This window comes from Camelus ferus, chromosome 9 (assembly GCF_009834535.1).
Source record: "Camelus ferus isolate YT-003-E chromosome 9, BCGSAC_Cfer_1.0, whole genome shotgun sequence".
NCBI classification, from domain to species: Eukaryota; Metazoa; Chordata; class Mammalia; order Artiodactyla; family Camelidae; genus Camelus; species Camelus ferus.
The window spans coordinates 20,506,080-20,518,163 of NC_045704.1; the positions used below are offsets into that span (position 1 = coordinate 20,506,080).

Here is a 12,084-nt window from a genome sequence, read left to right on the forward strand (position 1 = left end):
ATCTCAATAAAATTGGAAAAAATAAGTAACTATATCTAAACTTAAAATGCTAGCAAAACAATAAACACCATAATACAGTTATAACATAAGCCACCTTGAGAGAAAATAAATCCAACATTTATAAATGTATAATACCTGGAATGATCAATATCTGGATTATTTTAAGAATCCTGAAAAAAATCAATGAGATAAGCTAAAAAGAAATACAGAAAATGCATGAATAAAAATGCACCTTAAGGGAAACATGACTGGTCAATAAACACATAGGAAAAAATGTGATCAATTCACTTATAATCAGGGAAATACAGACACATATCCAGTAACCGAAGGGATTCAAAATTGGTACAATGATGGAGCAACAAACTGGCACTATGTGAAACAACGTATCTTCTTGATGTATCTTTGAGAGTCTTGACTCTCTAAAGAAACAGGAAGATACACAAAATGGTATTCAATATAGAATTTTTATTACAATGAAAAATCATTTATGTCTTAATCACTGTTTAATAGAATATTTAAGCATGTTTAATATATACATTATCAAGGACCAAGCGGGAATCTTTTCAATGAGATAGAAAAGCACCAGCCCTCCACCCAGCCAGGGAGCTGCCTTGACTAGGACATAAGCTGCAAAGGAAAGTGCCCTTCCTCACCCGTTCCCGGCACGCTCACTCACCAGAATATCTGAAATGACATCCTTGAAGACATGCATTGTGGTTCTGGTAGCATCTACCAAAGTGGTTCACATTCTATTAAAAGATATTTGGAGTGAGACTTGCACGATGAAGTTTGAGATACACTGTGTTCAACGAAAATTTCTTTAATATATCTTTCGACAAGCTGATAAAGTGTACGTAGATTTCCCCCAAAGTAAATTTTTATCCTTTGTTTCATTTATACTTTTTCCCAAGAAATCTTTTTTTTCCCCCAAATATCATCAAGGACTAGTATTCCCTGAAACAAATTTGTGGGGAGTGTTGGGTTAAGGCCTTAAGCAATGCTAAACACAGGTCTTCTGGAAATCTCTAGTGCTTGGGAAAGGCAAAACACTGACCTGTTAGTGAAGACTGATTTTCTAAATTCAACTACTTAGAATTATGAAGAATAGAATCTTCATAAATGAAGCTGGTCTAGATTTGGATTTTTAGGAGCTATCTTCATCTAGTTTTGCTCAGGATTACTTCAGCTGTGCAAAATTAATTGGTAAAAGCCCACTGAGGATTATGTATTTCTTAAGGCTTTTTACATGTACGACTATCATATTTTTTTCCTTAAATAGGAATTTCACACACACCCACATTTGTCTGTTGGTCCTTCTGGGTCTTAGAGCAGAGTCAATTGTGATAACACATTCTTAGAGAAGAAAATGTTTTCCTCTATATTTTTACAGGTATTGGAATACACACAGTACATATAAATAGTGTTAGCCTATAATTAAAGGAAAAATTTCTTGATAATCTGTAACTATGTCACTATCATTGTTAACGCTCTAAATGTATGATGTTTTATTTTCTTTTCCTCAATTTGACCTGCCAAGACATAGTTATTAACATTTGGAGCAAATCTACTAGTATCTAGTCTCTTAAATTCTATTGTACTTTGCTTCTCTTGTGTTGGTTTTATTTAGCTCTGTTTCTAGTTTCTTGAAATAAATGCTTATTCATTTCTTTAACGTATTTGTCTGTGTGACATGCCCAGCACTGACTGCTGTGGATGAGTGAAGAAGATGAAGACTGAGCCCAAACAAAGTTTCCTTAGTGCATTCAGGGGCATGAGTTTCTCACTGAATAGAATTTTAATGACTTCCGCAGGCATCACATTAACAGTCATTTCTTAAATAGTGTATAGCATCAGTTCTGATTTTAAATATTTTATTATTGAAACTTTCAAACACATTTTAAAAAGTAGAAATATTAAGGACAACGAACCCCCATAAACCACTCTATTTCAGTAATTATCAGCATTTTGCCAATCTACTTTCTAGCTCTCTTTGTCAATTCTATTGCTTTTGCTGGAGTACTTTAACGCAAATCTAAATATCTTATCTTTTCCTATATATGGAAGCACGTATCTCTTAACATGTAGCATCTTTTATTTCTTAATAACCACACTGATATCATCATTCCTAACAAAACTAATATTTCTAAATATCACCTAATACTCAGGGCATGCCCACATTTCTCCCAGTCTCCAAGATGTCTTTTTACATTTTGTTCAGTCTGGGTCCAAGTAATGCCCACCTACTGAATTTAGGTGATATGTCTCTCAAGTCTCTTTTAATCTGTTGACAGTGTCCTTCTTGTCTTTTTGTCTTTTTCATGCCACTCATTAGTTGAAGAAATCAGGTCGTTTGTTTTGCAGAATTTTACATGTTCTGGATCTGCCTGGCTGCTTCCTTGTGGTACCACTTGCTTTGTTCAACTATTCCCCAAATTCTTGGATTAAAATTTTTTTAAAGGTTTGACTCCTTCAGTTCATTATTGTGGCAATAGGGCTTCACAGGTGATGGTGTGTACTTCCCGCTGCATTGTATCAGAAGACGCGTATTGTCTAACAAGTCCCACTTTTATAGGGGATAAAACTGATAAGAGGGCTCAGCCGTGGTCAGCTTGGTAAGTCCAATATAAAGTTCTCACTATAAACTCTTTCACCAAATCGTTTTAATATCCATTGAACATCATTTGCTGGACTCATTATTCCACTAGGAACTAGAAAATGATGAAAATGGTGAGTTGTTTCTAAGTCTATCACTTTTTCTGTATTTACTGGTGAGATTCTTTAAATTTAAAATTTTTTTTTTAATTTGATGTGCTTTGGGTGACCCTGAAACTTGGTTCACATAAAAGCAAAATAAATACTTATTTTCCCCTTTATTTATTGGTTTTCAGAATGATGAGCTGCTGCCCATGCATCTTCCATGGCTGACCGAACTGTGCAGCCATAAGCAAGTAAACTAACAAACTACAACTGGGGTCATGACAAAAGACCCAATTCTCTGTGGTGGACAGTGGGGCAATCTGAGCGACAAAAACTATACTGGCTGTAATGGAATGTTTCTTTCTTTTAAAAAGAGTTTTACACACACACACACACACACACACACACAAAATATTCAACTCCCAAGTGGTTAGTTTCCTTTTTGCCATCTTTTTGATAGTTTCTAACTAATCTTGATGGTTGTCAGACAACAGGGATTACAAAACGTTAGCTCTTTGGAATTTATTATGGGAAAATAATTTCATGTTTCTCTGATTCTCCAACAGTTGAACTCTTAACAATCTCATCTTTATGAAATTCATAAGGTTTCTTTTCAGCGTGAAATTTCTGATGCAGCTCAAGTGATGAGTAACTTCTCACACTCAAGTCTAGGAAGTCATTTAACATCCTAGACTTTATCCAGAATAAATTATCTTAAGTTTAGTTAAGTGCCGAGCAGTGACAGGAGGCATTTCTACGTTGATTACTTCTACAGGATATTCCTTTCATATGAATTCACTAATACTAATGATGTTAATAACAATTATAGATAATATTTACAGAAAACATGCTATGTGGCTATTTTTCCGAGTATCAACTACTCAATCCTCACAACAATTCTATTACACAAAGTAGCAGGCTGACTGTGAGCTGGCCCCAATGGTCCCTCTCTCCTGGTATTCATACTCATGGGCAAGCCTGTTCCCTGGGGTGTAGGGCAGCCTAGTTCCTTGCTTCTCGCCAACAGAAGACAGCAAAGGCAATGAAATGTCATTTTAGTGATCATATCACACAAGATGATAACTTCCATGATGCTGGCAGACTCTTACCGCTTTCTTGCCTTACATACTTTGATGAAGTAAGCAGCTGGGTTGAAGAGGCCCTTGTGGCAAGGAACTGAGATCAGCCTTTAGCCAACAGCCAGCTGGAAACTGAAGAATTCAGTGCAAGAGCCCTCAAGGAAATGAATTCGGCCAACAACCACGTGAGGTTGGAAGTGGATCCCTTCCCTACTCGAGCCATCAGATGAGATTCAGCCCTGGCTGAAACCTTGATTTTAACCTTGTGAGAGACCCTAGAGCAGGAGACCCAACTAAGTTATGCCTAGACTCCTGACCCATAGAAATTGAAAAAATAAATGTGCATTAATTTAGGCTACTAAGTTTGTGGTAATTTACTACACAGCAATAAATAACTAATATACATAGCTACTACTATCACCATTTTACAAGTGAGCAAAATGAGGCACAGAAATTTAAGTACCTTGTCCAATAACACACCAATAATAAAGTAGCAAAATGGCGATAATGATAGGTAAGGCTAAAGATTTTCCTGAATTCATTATATTATTTTCTCATATAAGTTTGCTGAAGATAAATAATGTTTAAATGGTGGTAGAAGGTTTTAAATCAACAATTTCTTTCCTGTAATATAAAGTTTCCTTATGCTTAGTTGTGACCATGAAACAAATTTTTTCAAAAATGAATTTTCTGATGTTTTGTAACATAATGTGCCCTTGAACATGTTCCTGTATTAAATCCCATTATGAATTTTCTGATGTTGAGTAAGGTGTGAATGTTGTCGAAAGGCCTTCTTACATTCCTTACATTTGTAGGGTTTCTCACCAGTATGAATTCTCTGGTGTTGAGTTAGAAATGAATAAAGTCTAAAAGCCTTCCCACATTCCTTACATTCATAAGGTTTCTCACCAGTGTGAATACTTTGATGTTGAGTGAGCTGGGAGAGCAGTCTGAACGGTTTTCTGCATTCCTTACATTCATAGGGTTTCTCACCAGTGTGAATGCTCTGATGTTGAGTAAGTTGTGAGAGCAGTCTGAAGGCCTTCCCACACTCTTCACATTCATAAGGTCTCTCACCAATGTGAATGCTCTGATGTGAAATAAGTTGTGAGTAACTACTAAAGGTCTTCCAACATTCCATACATTCATAGGGTTTCTCACGGGTATGAATTCTCTGATGGCGAACAAGTTGTTGCCTTAGTCTAAAAGTCTTCCCACATTCCTTACATTCATAGGGTTTCTCACCAGTATGAATACTCTGATGGACAGTAAGCTGCTGGCATATTCTAAAAGCCTTTCCACACTCCTTACATTCATAGGGTTTCTCACCAAAATGAATCTTCTGATGTATTCTAAGGTCTGGACCACAAACGAAGGCCTTCCCACATTCCTTACATTCGTAGAGCTTCTCAGAAGTATGAAGTCTCTGATGTCGAGTAAGGTGTGTACACTGTCTAAAGGTCTTCCCACACGCCTTGCACTCGTAGGGCTTCTCGCCAGTGTGAATTCTCTGGTGCCGGGCGAGTTGCTGATGTACTCGAAAGGCCTTGCCGCACTCCTTACATTCATACGGCTTTTCCCCAGTATGAAGTCTCTGATGTTGAGTAAGTTCTTGGAGGACTGTAAAGGCCTTCCCACACTCCTTACATTCATAGGGTTTCTCACCAGTGTGAAGTTTGTGATGTCTAATAAGGTGCGCACGCTGTCTAAAGGCCTGCCCACACTCCTTACATTTATAAGGCTTCTCACCAGTATGAATTCTCAGGTGTTGGCTAAGTGTTGAGCGACGAATAAACGTCTTCCTGCATTCCTTACATTCATATAACTTTTCTCCATTATGAACTCTCTGATATTCGGCAAGAAGATTATGCCTTTTGTAAGTAGCGATTTTTTCAGAACCAATTTTCACTTGCCCAAAATAGCCCTCCTGTGGTTCCTTCGGCCCCTCCATCTTGCTTTTGCATTCCCAATCATTTCTAAAAATGGAGTCCTGAAGGCTACAGCTTTTAATTCTTTCTATTAGCTCCCACTGGAATGAGCATATTTCATAAATGTCCTTTTCTGGAGATAAAATACTGGTCCTGTATCTGGATTCCAAATCTGAAAGAAAGCAAGAAAGCAAAGACATGCTGTTTTCCTGTTCCAGAAGAAAACTTCTACACAGAAATAAAAAGCACCTAAAAAATGCCTACTACCAGTGAATGGACTAGACAGCTCTAGAAGACAGGCATTTCTGTTACAATAACACATATGTGCACCTAAAGAAAACCTATCCTCTGCAAAATTACACACTGACAATTAGAGTTTATGAGGAAAATAGGGCTGGAGAAGACCACTCAAACCTATGCAGCTTTACCGGTAGAGCACTAACAAATATATTCATTGATATCTCATGAGATAACCAAAAGGCAGCCCAGCATCGCTGAAGGTTGCTTCATGGGTATTAAGATGTACCAAAAATAAAGTGGAAACGCTGGATTTCAGGTGCTGAGCCATTGTATGTGAAAATTAAGTCCTGAGCCAGTGAGGTTACCATTAAGGTGGGAAGAGGATGAAGTGTACTCTGTCAACAGCTAGCAGCCTTGCAAGGCTGATGGTATGTGTGTCTGGGGAGGGAGCCCTGGATGAAAGCATTTAGTATTAATTTTCTTAATATATCAGTGAAAGGGCTCTTAATGATACAGCATCAAACAAGGCTCTTCCCTGTCCTGCTGAATGTGATCAATACATTTCTACTATTCTGGCACCATTCAACTAGAAAAATTACCTGTGAAATAGCTAAGTTCCACATTATATTGATATCATTTCTGATTTCATATCATTATTAAGCTTATGTGTATTATGGACTATTAACTTTATTATGGAACAGACTGTATTCTCATGCACTTCAAAAAAAGGGCAAAGGGAACACAGAGAATAACGAGCCCAGGAATGGAGGTGAGGCTGGTGATTAGTGAAGCAAGTTAAATCAGTGGAGGTTTAAGCATGGATAAGAATCACCTGAAGATCTGTTAAAACTATACAGAGGTATGTTTACCTGGCTGAAACAGAATCTACAGGCCTAGGTCCCGGGCGTATTTCTGTTTTGTTCTTATTTATATTCGACAATAAATGACCCTACTGTTGTTAAGTGTTTTCTGCTGATTATTTAAATGTTTTCGATGATTTCTTTTTACAATTAGAATAAAATATAAATACCAGAGCATGGATAATAAGGGTTCTGCTTATCAAATCCTTTCCTACTTTCTCTTGTTCATGCCATAAAGGCCCATTTTCAGCTCACAAAATGCACTACAACTGTTGCCATTAAATGGGACTGTTCACAGGCTGCTCCTACTTTAAGAAATCCTCTGACTTGGCATGGTTAGCTTCTCTCCATCCTCTGGACTCAAGTCAAAAGTCACATCTTCAGAAAAGCTATTCTTGCCAATCCCACTTAAGTCTATGCACCTTATGCTCTGTCCCAGCAACCTGTTGCTTTTCTTTATAACACTTTCCCCAATTTTGGAATAACATTTGCATTAATTTTCTCATTGATTTATTAATAACGTATTAATTAATTAATGTTAGTTTCTTACCCCTAAGTTTTCCCCGTGGCATAAACAATTCTAAGTTTACTTACTATCGAATAACAAACCCCAAATACACAATAGTCTATTTTTTTTTTTAACTGAAATGGTTAATTAAAATAGAAACTGTCTGATGACACTAATGGACAACCAAAGCAGCCAGGACTCCTGGGGCCAAGGTCCTAGAGAGAAAGCAAACATGAATTAAGCCAACACTCCAGATGGAATTTCCTGAGGTATTTGCCAACTATTCAACTGAGCATCAATCATGGTCAAGAAAGTAACTTCTAAAAGGCTAACAGTCCAGGTAAAGATTCTGGCAGTCTCAAAGCACAGGGGAGAAAGACACCGGAGTTCAGAATCCCCCTAAAGAGAAAGGTCCTCATAATCATCCCAGACTTTCAGCTGAGACCCCAGAAGGGCTGCAAACAAGCAGTAAACAGACTGTTCTTGAATAGAGGAAGTTGATCAGCCTATACTCTGTATGCCTACCAGAGGTAAATCATCTCTGAAGAAAGACAATATATGATTCAGAAACAGTATTATTCAGAGCCTCTAAAATTTTTCAAACATCATGTCTAGAATCCAACTGTAAATAATCAGGTATAAACAACTGGAGAAAAAAATGACTAAAAAACCAAGAGGTAAAATGGACAATAGAAACAGACCCAAGCTAGTCCAAAACATTGATTAATATTCCAAGAAAACAGATACAAGATGTAGAATTTAACCAGAAGTGGAATTCATTAAAAATATTCAAACAGAATTCTTATAACTGAAAAATACAAGAACTAAAATTAAAAACTTTAATAGAATATTAGACATAGTAGATAACTGAACTGGGAAATGGGTTTAGAGATGATATCAAGGATGAAGCACAAGATTAAAAATAAATAAGAGAAGAAGAAAAAACAGAAAAAAAAAACCCAGAAAAGATACACAAGACAATGTAAACATGTCTAACATATGTGTAACTCAAGTCCCAGAAAAGAGAAGAGCAAAAATGAAAAAGAAACAATATTACTGATAAGACATCAAATCTAATTTTTTTATTTCAAAACTTCAAGCAGAATATATACATTACAACATAAAACTATACACCACAATAAATCTGTGAACCAAATAAAACAGAAAATTCCAAAAGCAGTTATGGGGAAAAGGATGCCTCCAAGACAATACCTCCAACAAGTTACAACATGACTGACAAGCTGCTACTCAATGAAAATGGCAGAAACCAGAAGCCAAGAGGACATCTACTAAGAAAGTAACTGCCAATCCAAAATTTCATACCCCAAAACAACAATAAAATTCTCTACCCTTTAAAAATGAAGACAAAATAAAGATATTTTCAAATAAAACCTAAAAAGAATTCATTGCCAGCAGGTACAATAAAAGAAATACTAAATAAAGTACTGTACAGCACAGGGAACTATATTCAATATCTTGTAGTAACTTACGGTGAAAAAGAATATGAAAATGAATATATGTATGTTCATGTATTACTTATGTATAATGCTGTACACCAGAAATTGACACAACATTGTAAACTGACTATACTTCAATAAAAATACATATACAATAAAATGAAAACAAAAAACAAAAATACAAACAAACAGGAAAACACTAAAGGAAGTTCTCCAGGGACAGAGAAAATGATTCTAGATAAAAACTACAATGCAGGAAAGAATAAGGAGCACTGTAAAAGGTTATGTATATAGGTAAATCTAAGTGAATACTGACAACATAATGTAAATTAATACTCTGTGGGGACATAAACGTAGATAGAATTAAGAAACATGACAACAGGAGGGAGGGTATAGCTCAGTGGTAGAGTGCATACCTAGCATGCACAAGGTCCTGGGCTCAGTCCCCAGTCCCTCCATTAAAAATAATACTAATAATTAAATAAATAAACCTAGCCACCCTAGCAAAAACAAATAAATAAAAAGATGAAAATTTTTAAAAAGATACCTGACAATAACAGTACAAAAAAGTAGAGGGTACATCAAAGGAATTAGAATGTTATTAGCATCTCTACAGTGTTGGGAAAGATACAAAGGAACTAATTTAAGATACAATGCAGTAAGTAAAGAATGCACGTGTGACTCTCTAGGGCAACTATGAAAAATACATGTATAAATGACACACTCAAGAGCAAAAGCTAAGATAAAAATACTTGATTAATCCAAAAAAAAAAGGGAGGAGTGGGAAAAAAGGAGGAAAGAACAGGTTTTACAAACAGAAAAAATTAGGAAGATAGCAGATTCAAATCTAAATATATAAGAAAATTACTTAACTACAGATGGATAAAATACATCAATTAAAAGACAAAGATGCTCCTTATCCACATCAGGAGAAGAAGGCTATGTGAGCAGTCCAATCTGGGTAAAGAGGACACGTGCCCTCATGGAGGCAGCCCTGTGAAGGCTGTTGGGGAGCTGAAGCGAGATGGGGAGAGTATGCAGACAGAGCAGCAGCCCAGCATGTGCTGGGCAAATCCACCATGACGCTAACACCTACCACCCACCACTACCACTCTAATCAAAACTACTATCATATTCCATTGGGACAAATGAAGTAGCCTCTTAATAGGTCTCCCTACTATTCAGCTTGCCCATATTCAGCCTGTTCTGCACAGAGTGATAATTCTAAGACAAATCAGCTCATGTCATTCCCCTGCTCCAAAATCTCCAATGGCTTTCAATCACACTTAAAAGTCACACACCTTCCCCTATGACACACAAACTTTTACATCATCTAGTCCCTGCCTAACTTTCTGACTTCATCCTGTTATCCTACTTCTCATTTACCTTTTGAATAATCATTCTAATCATTCTGATCTTCTTGCTATTCCTCAAAAACACACAGTTTTTATCCCTCCAACCTAAGGCCTCTGCATTTACTATTCTGTTAGGATTGTTCTTGCTTTAGATATTCATACGGTCCAAGATCATTTTTCATGTCTCCACTCAAATATCACCTCTTCAAAAAGCCCCAGCCATCATATGACAAACCTATCTACACCTGCCACTTTCTATCCCTTGCTCTTCCCCCTTTTCTTAATCAAACTTGTCACTATATAATACTATTTATTCATTTACCTTTTTCCTTAATGTCCTTACTCCTATTAAAATGTAAACAAGACTGCTGGGACCTAACACTCTTGCTCACAATTGTTCCACTGGTGTCTAGCACAGTGCTTGGTTCAGATTGGGAACTCAAGTATTTTCTGAATAAATGAACAAGTATATTTTTAGGCAAGCATACATATATAAACTAATCAAATCATATTAGTGTGTATATATACTATTCAAAATAAAGACAAAAAAGAAACTGGACCCCATGTTGATATTGCTATGGACTGAAATAAGTCCTTCCAAAATTATATATTTAAGCCCAACCGCCAATATGACTGTATTTGGAGACAGTGCTTTTAGGAGGTAACCAAGGATAAATTAAGTAGTATGAGTGGGGTCCTAATTCACAGACTAGTGGATAGGATGGGCTAGGCTGGGCCAGGCTAGGCTAGGACAGAACTGGTGGCCTTAGAGGAGGAAGAGAGAGATCTCTCTCTGTCTCCACCATGTGAGGACAGTGTGACAAGGGGCCATCCACAAGACAGGAAGAGAGCCCTTATCAGGCCCAAAAAGGCTAATCTTAGACTGCTAGCCTCCAGAATTGTGAGAAAGCAAATTCCTGTTGTTTAAGTCACCCAGTCTATAGTATTTTGTTCAGCAGCCTGAGCTGCCTAATACACATTCAGATATAGATGAACTGTAGTCATTGATCAAGAAAACGAGTAGCCCCTCTCTTTGTTCAAATCTTTTACCTATCACCCTCAACAGGACGTTTTAATTTACTTTTTTTGGATATTATCAATCACAGTCTCCTTTTTTTTATTGAAGTATAGTCAGTTTACAATGTTGTATCAATTTCTGGTATACAGTATAATGTTTCAGTCATTCATATACATACATATATTCCTTTTCATATTCTTTTTCATTATAGGTTAATTTACTTTTTATTTTGAAGTAACTGTAGATTCATAGGATGTTGTAAAGAAATGTATAGGAAAGTCTCTTGCACCCTTCACCCAGCCTCTCTCAATGTTAACATCTTACAGACTATAGTGCAATACTTAAACCAAGAACTTACCCTTAGTATAGCTATGCATGCCCTCATGTGTGTATGTGTATAGTTCTGTGCAATTTTATCACATGTAAAGCCTTGCATCATCACCACCACAATCAAGATACTCAACTATACCAGAACCACAAGACTCCCCTGAGTTACTCCCTTATAGCCCCAATGATCTCCTCCCTCACTACATTCCTAACCCTTGGCAACCACTAATCCATTTTCCATTTCTGTAACTTTAATGTTTCATACATATTAGATAACTGGAGTCATACAGTTAATAAACTTTTGCTGACTGGTTTTTCTCACTCGGCATAATCTCCTTGAGGTTCCCCCAAGTTGCTGTGTGTATTAATTAACGCATTCCTTTTTTGTTGCTGAGTATTATTCCACGGTATGGATGTACCTTTTACTCTTATTTAATTGGGCTGTTTATCATTATAGTGGTTGTAGTGTACAGACTGGATGCTAGCCCTTTATTTTACTACTATTTTCTCTCAGTCTGTGACTTACTACTCATTTTTTATTGGTATATCTTGATGAAAGTTTTAAATTTTGATAAATTATGATTTATCAGTTTTTAATTTTTACAGTTATTGCTG

At 36.5% G+C, this 12,084-nt stretch overlaps 2 protein-coding genes across 5 annotated transcripts in view; one reads left to right on the forward strand and one right to left on the reverse strand.

Moving 5' to 3' along the window:
* Window positions 1-12,084, forward strand: part of LOC116666048 (translation initiation factor IF-2-like) — a 407,644-nt gene that overhangs the window by 116,223 nt on the left and 279,337 nt on the right. The window lies entirely within an intron of this gene.
* LOC102510255 (zinc finger protein 14 homolog) overlaps window positions 1,869-12,084 on the reverse strand; it is a 97,248-nt gene continuing 87,032 nt past the window's right edge. For 3 of the 4 annotated variants that reach the window (XM_032488014.1, XM_032488013.1, XM_032488012.1), the window contains one exon: window positions 1,869-5,876. In XM_032488014.1, coding sequence (XP_032343905.1) covers window positions 4,510-5,876 — 1,367 coding nt within the window. In that variant the 3' untranslated portion in view covers window positions 1,869-4,509. The remainder of the gene's footprint in view (window positions 5,877-12,084) is intronic. The other variant, XM_032488016.1, reaches the window with a different exon arrangement.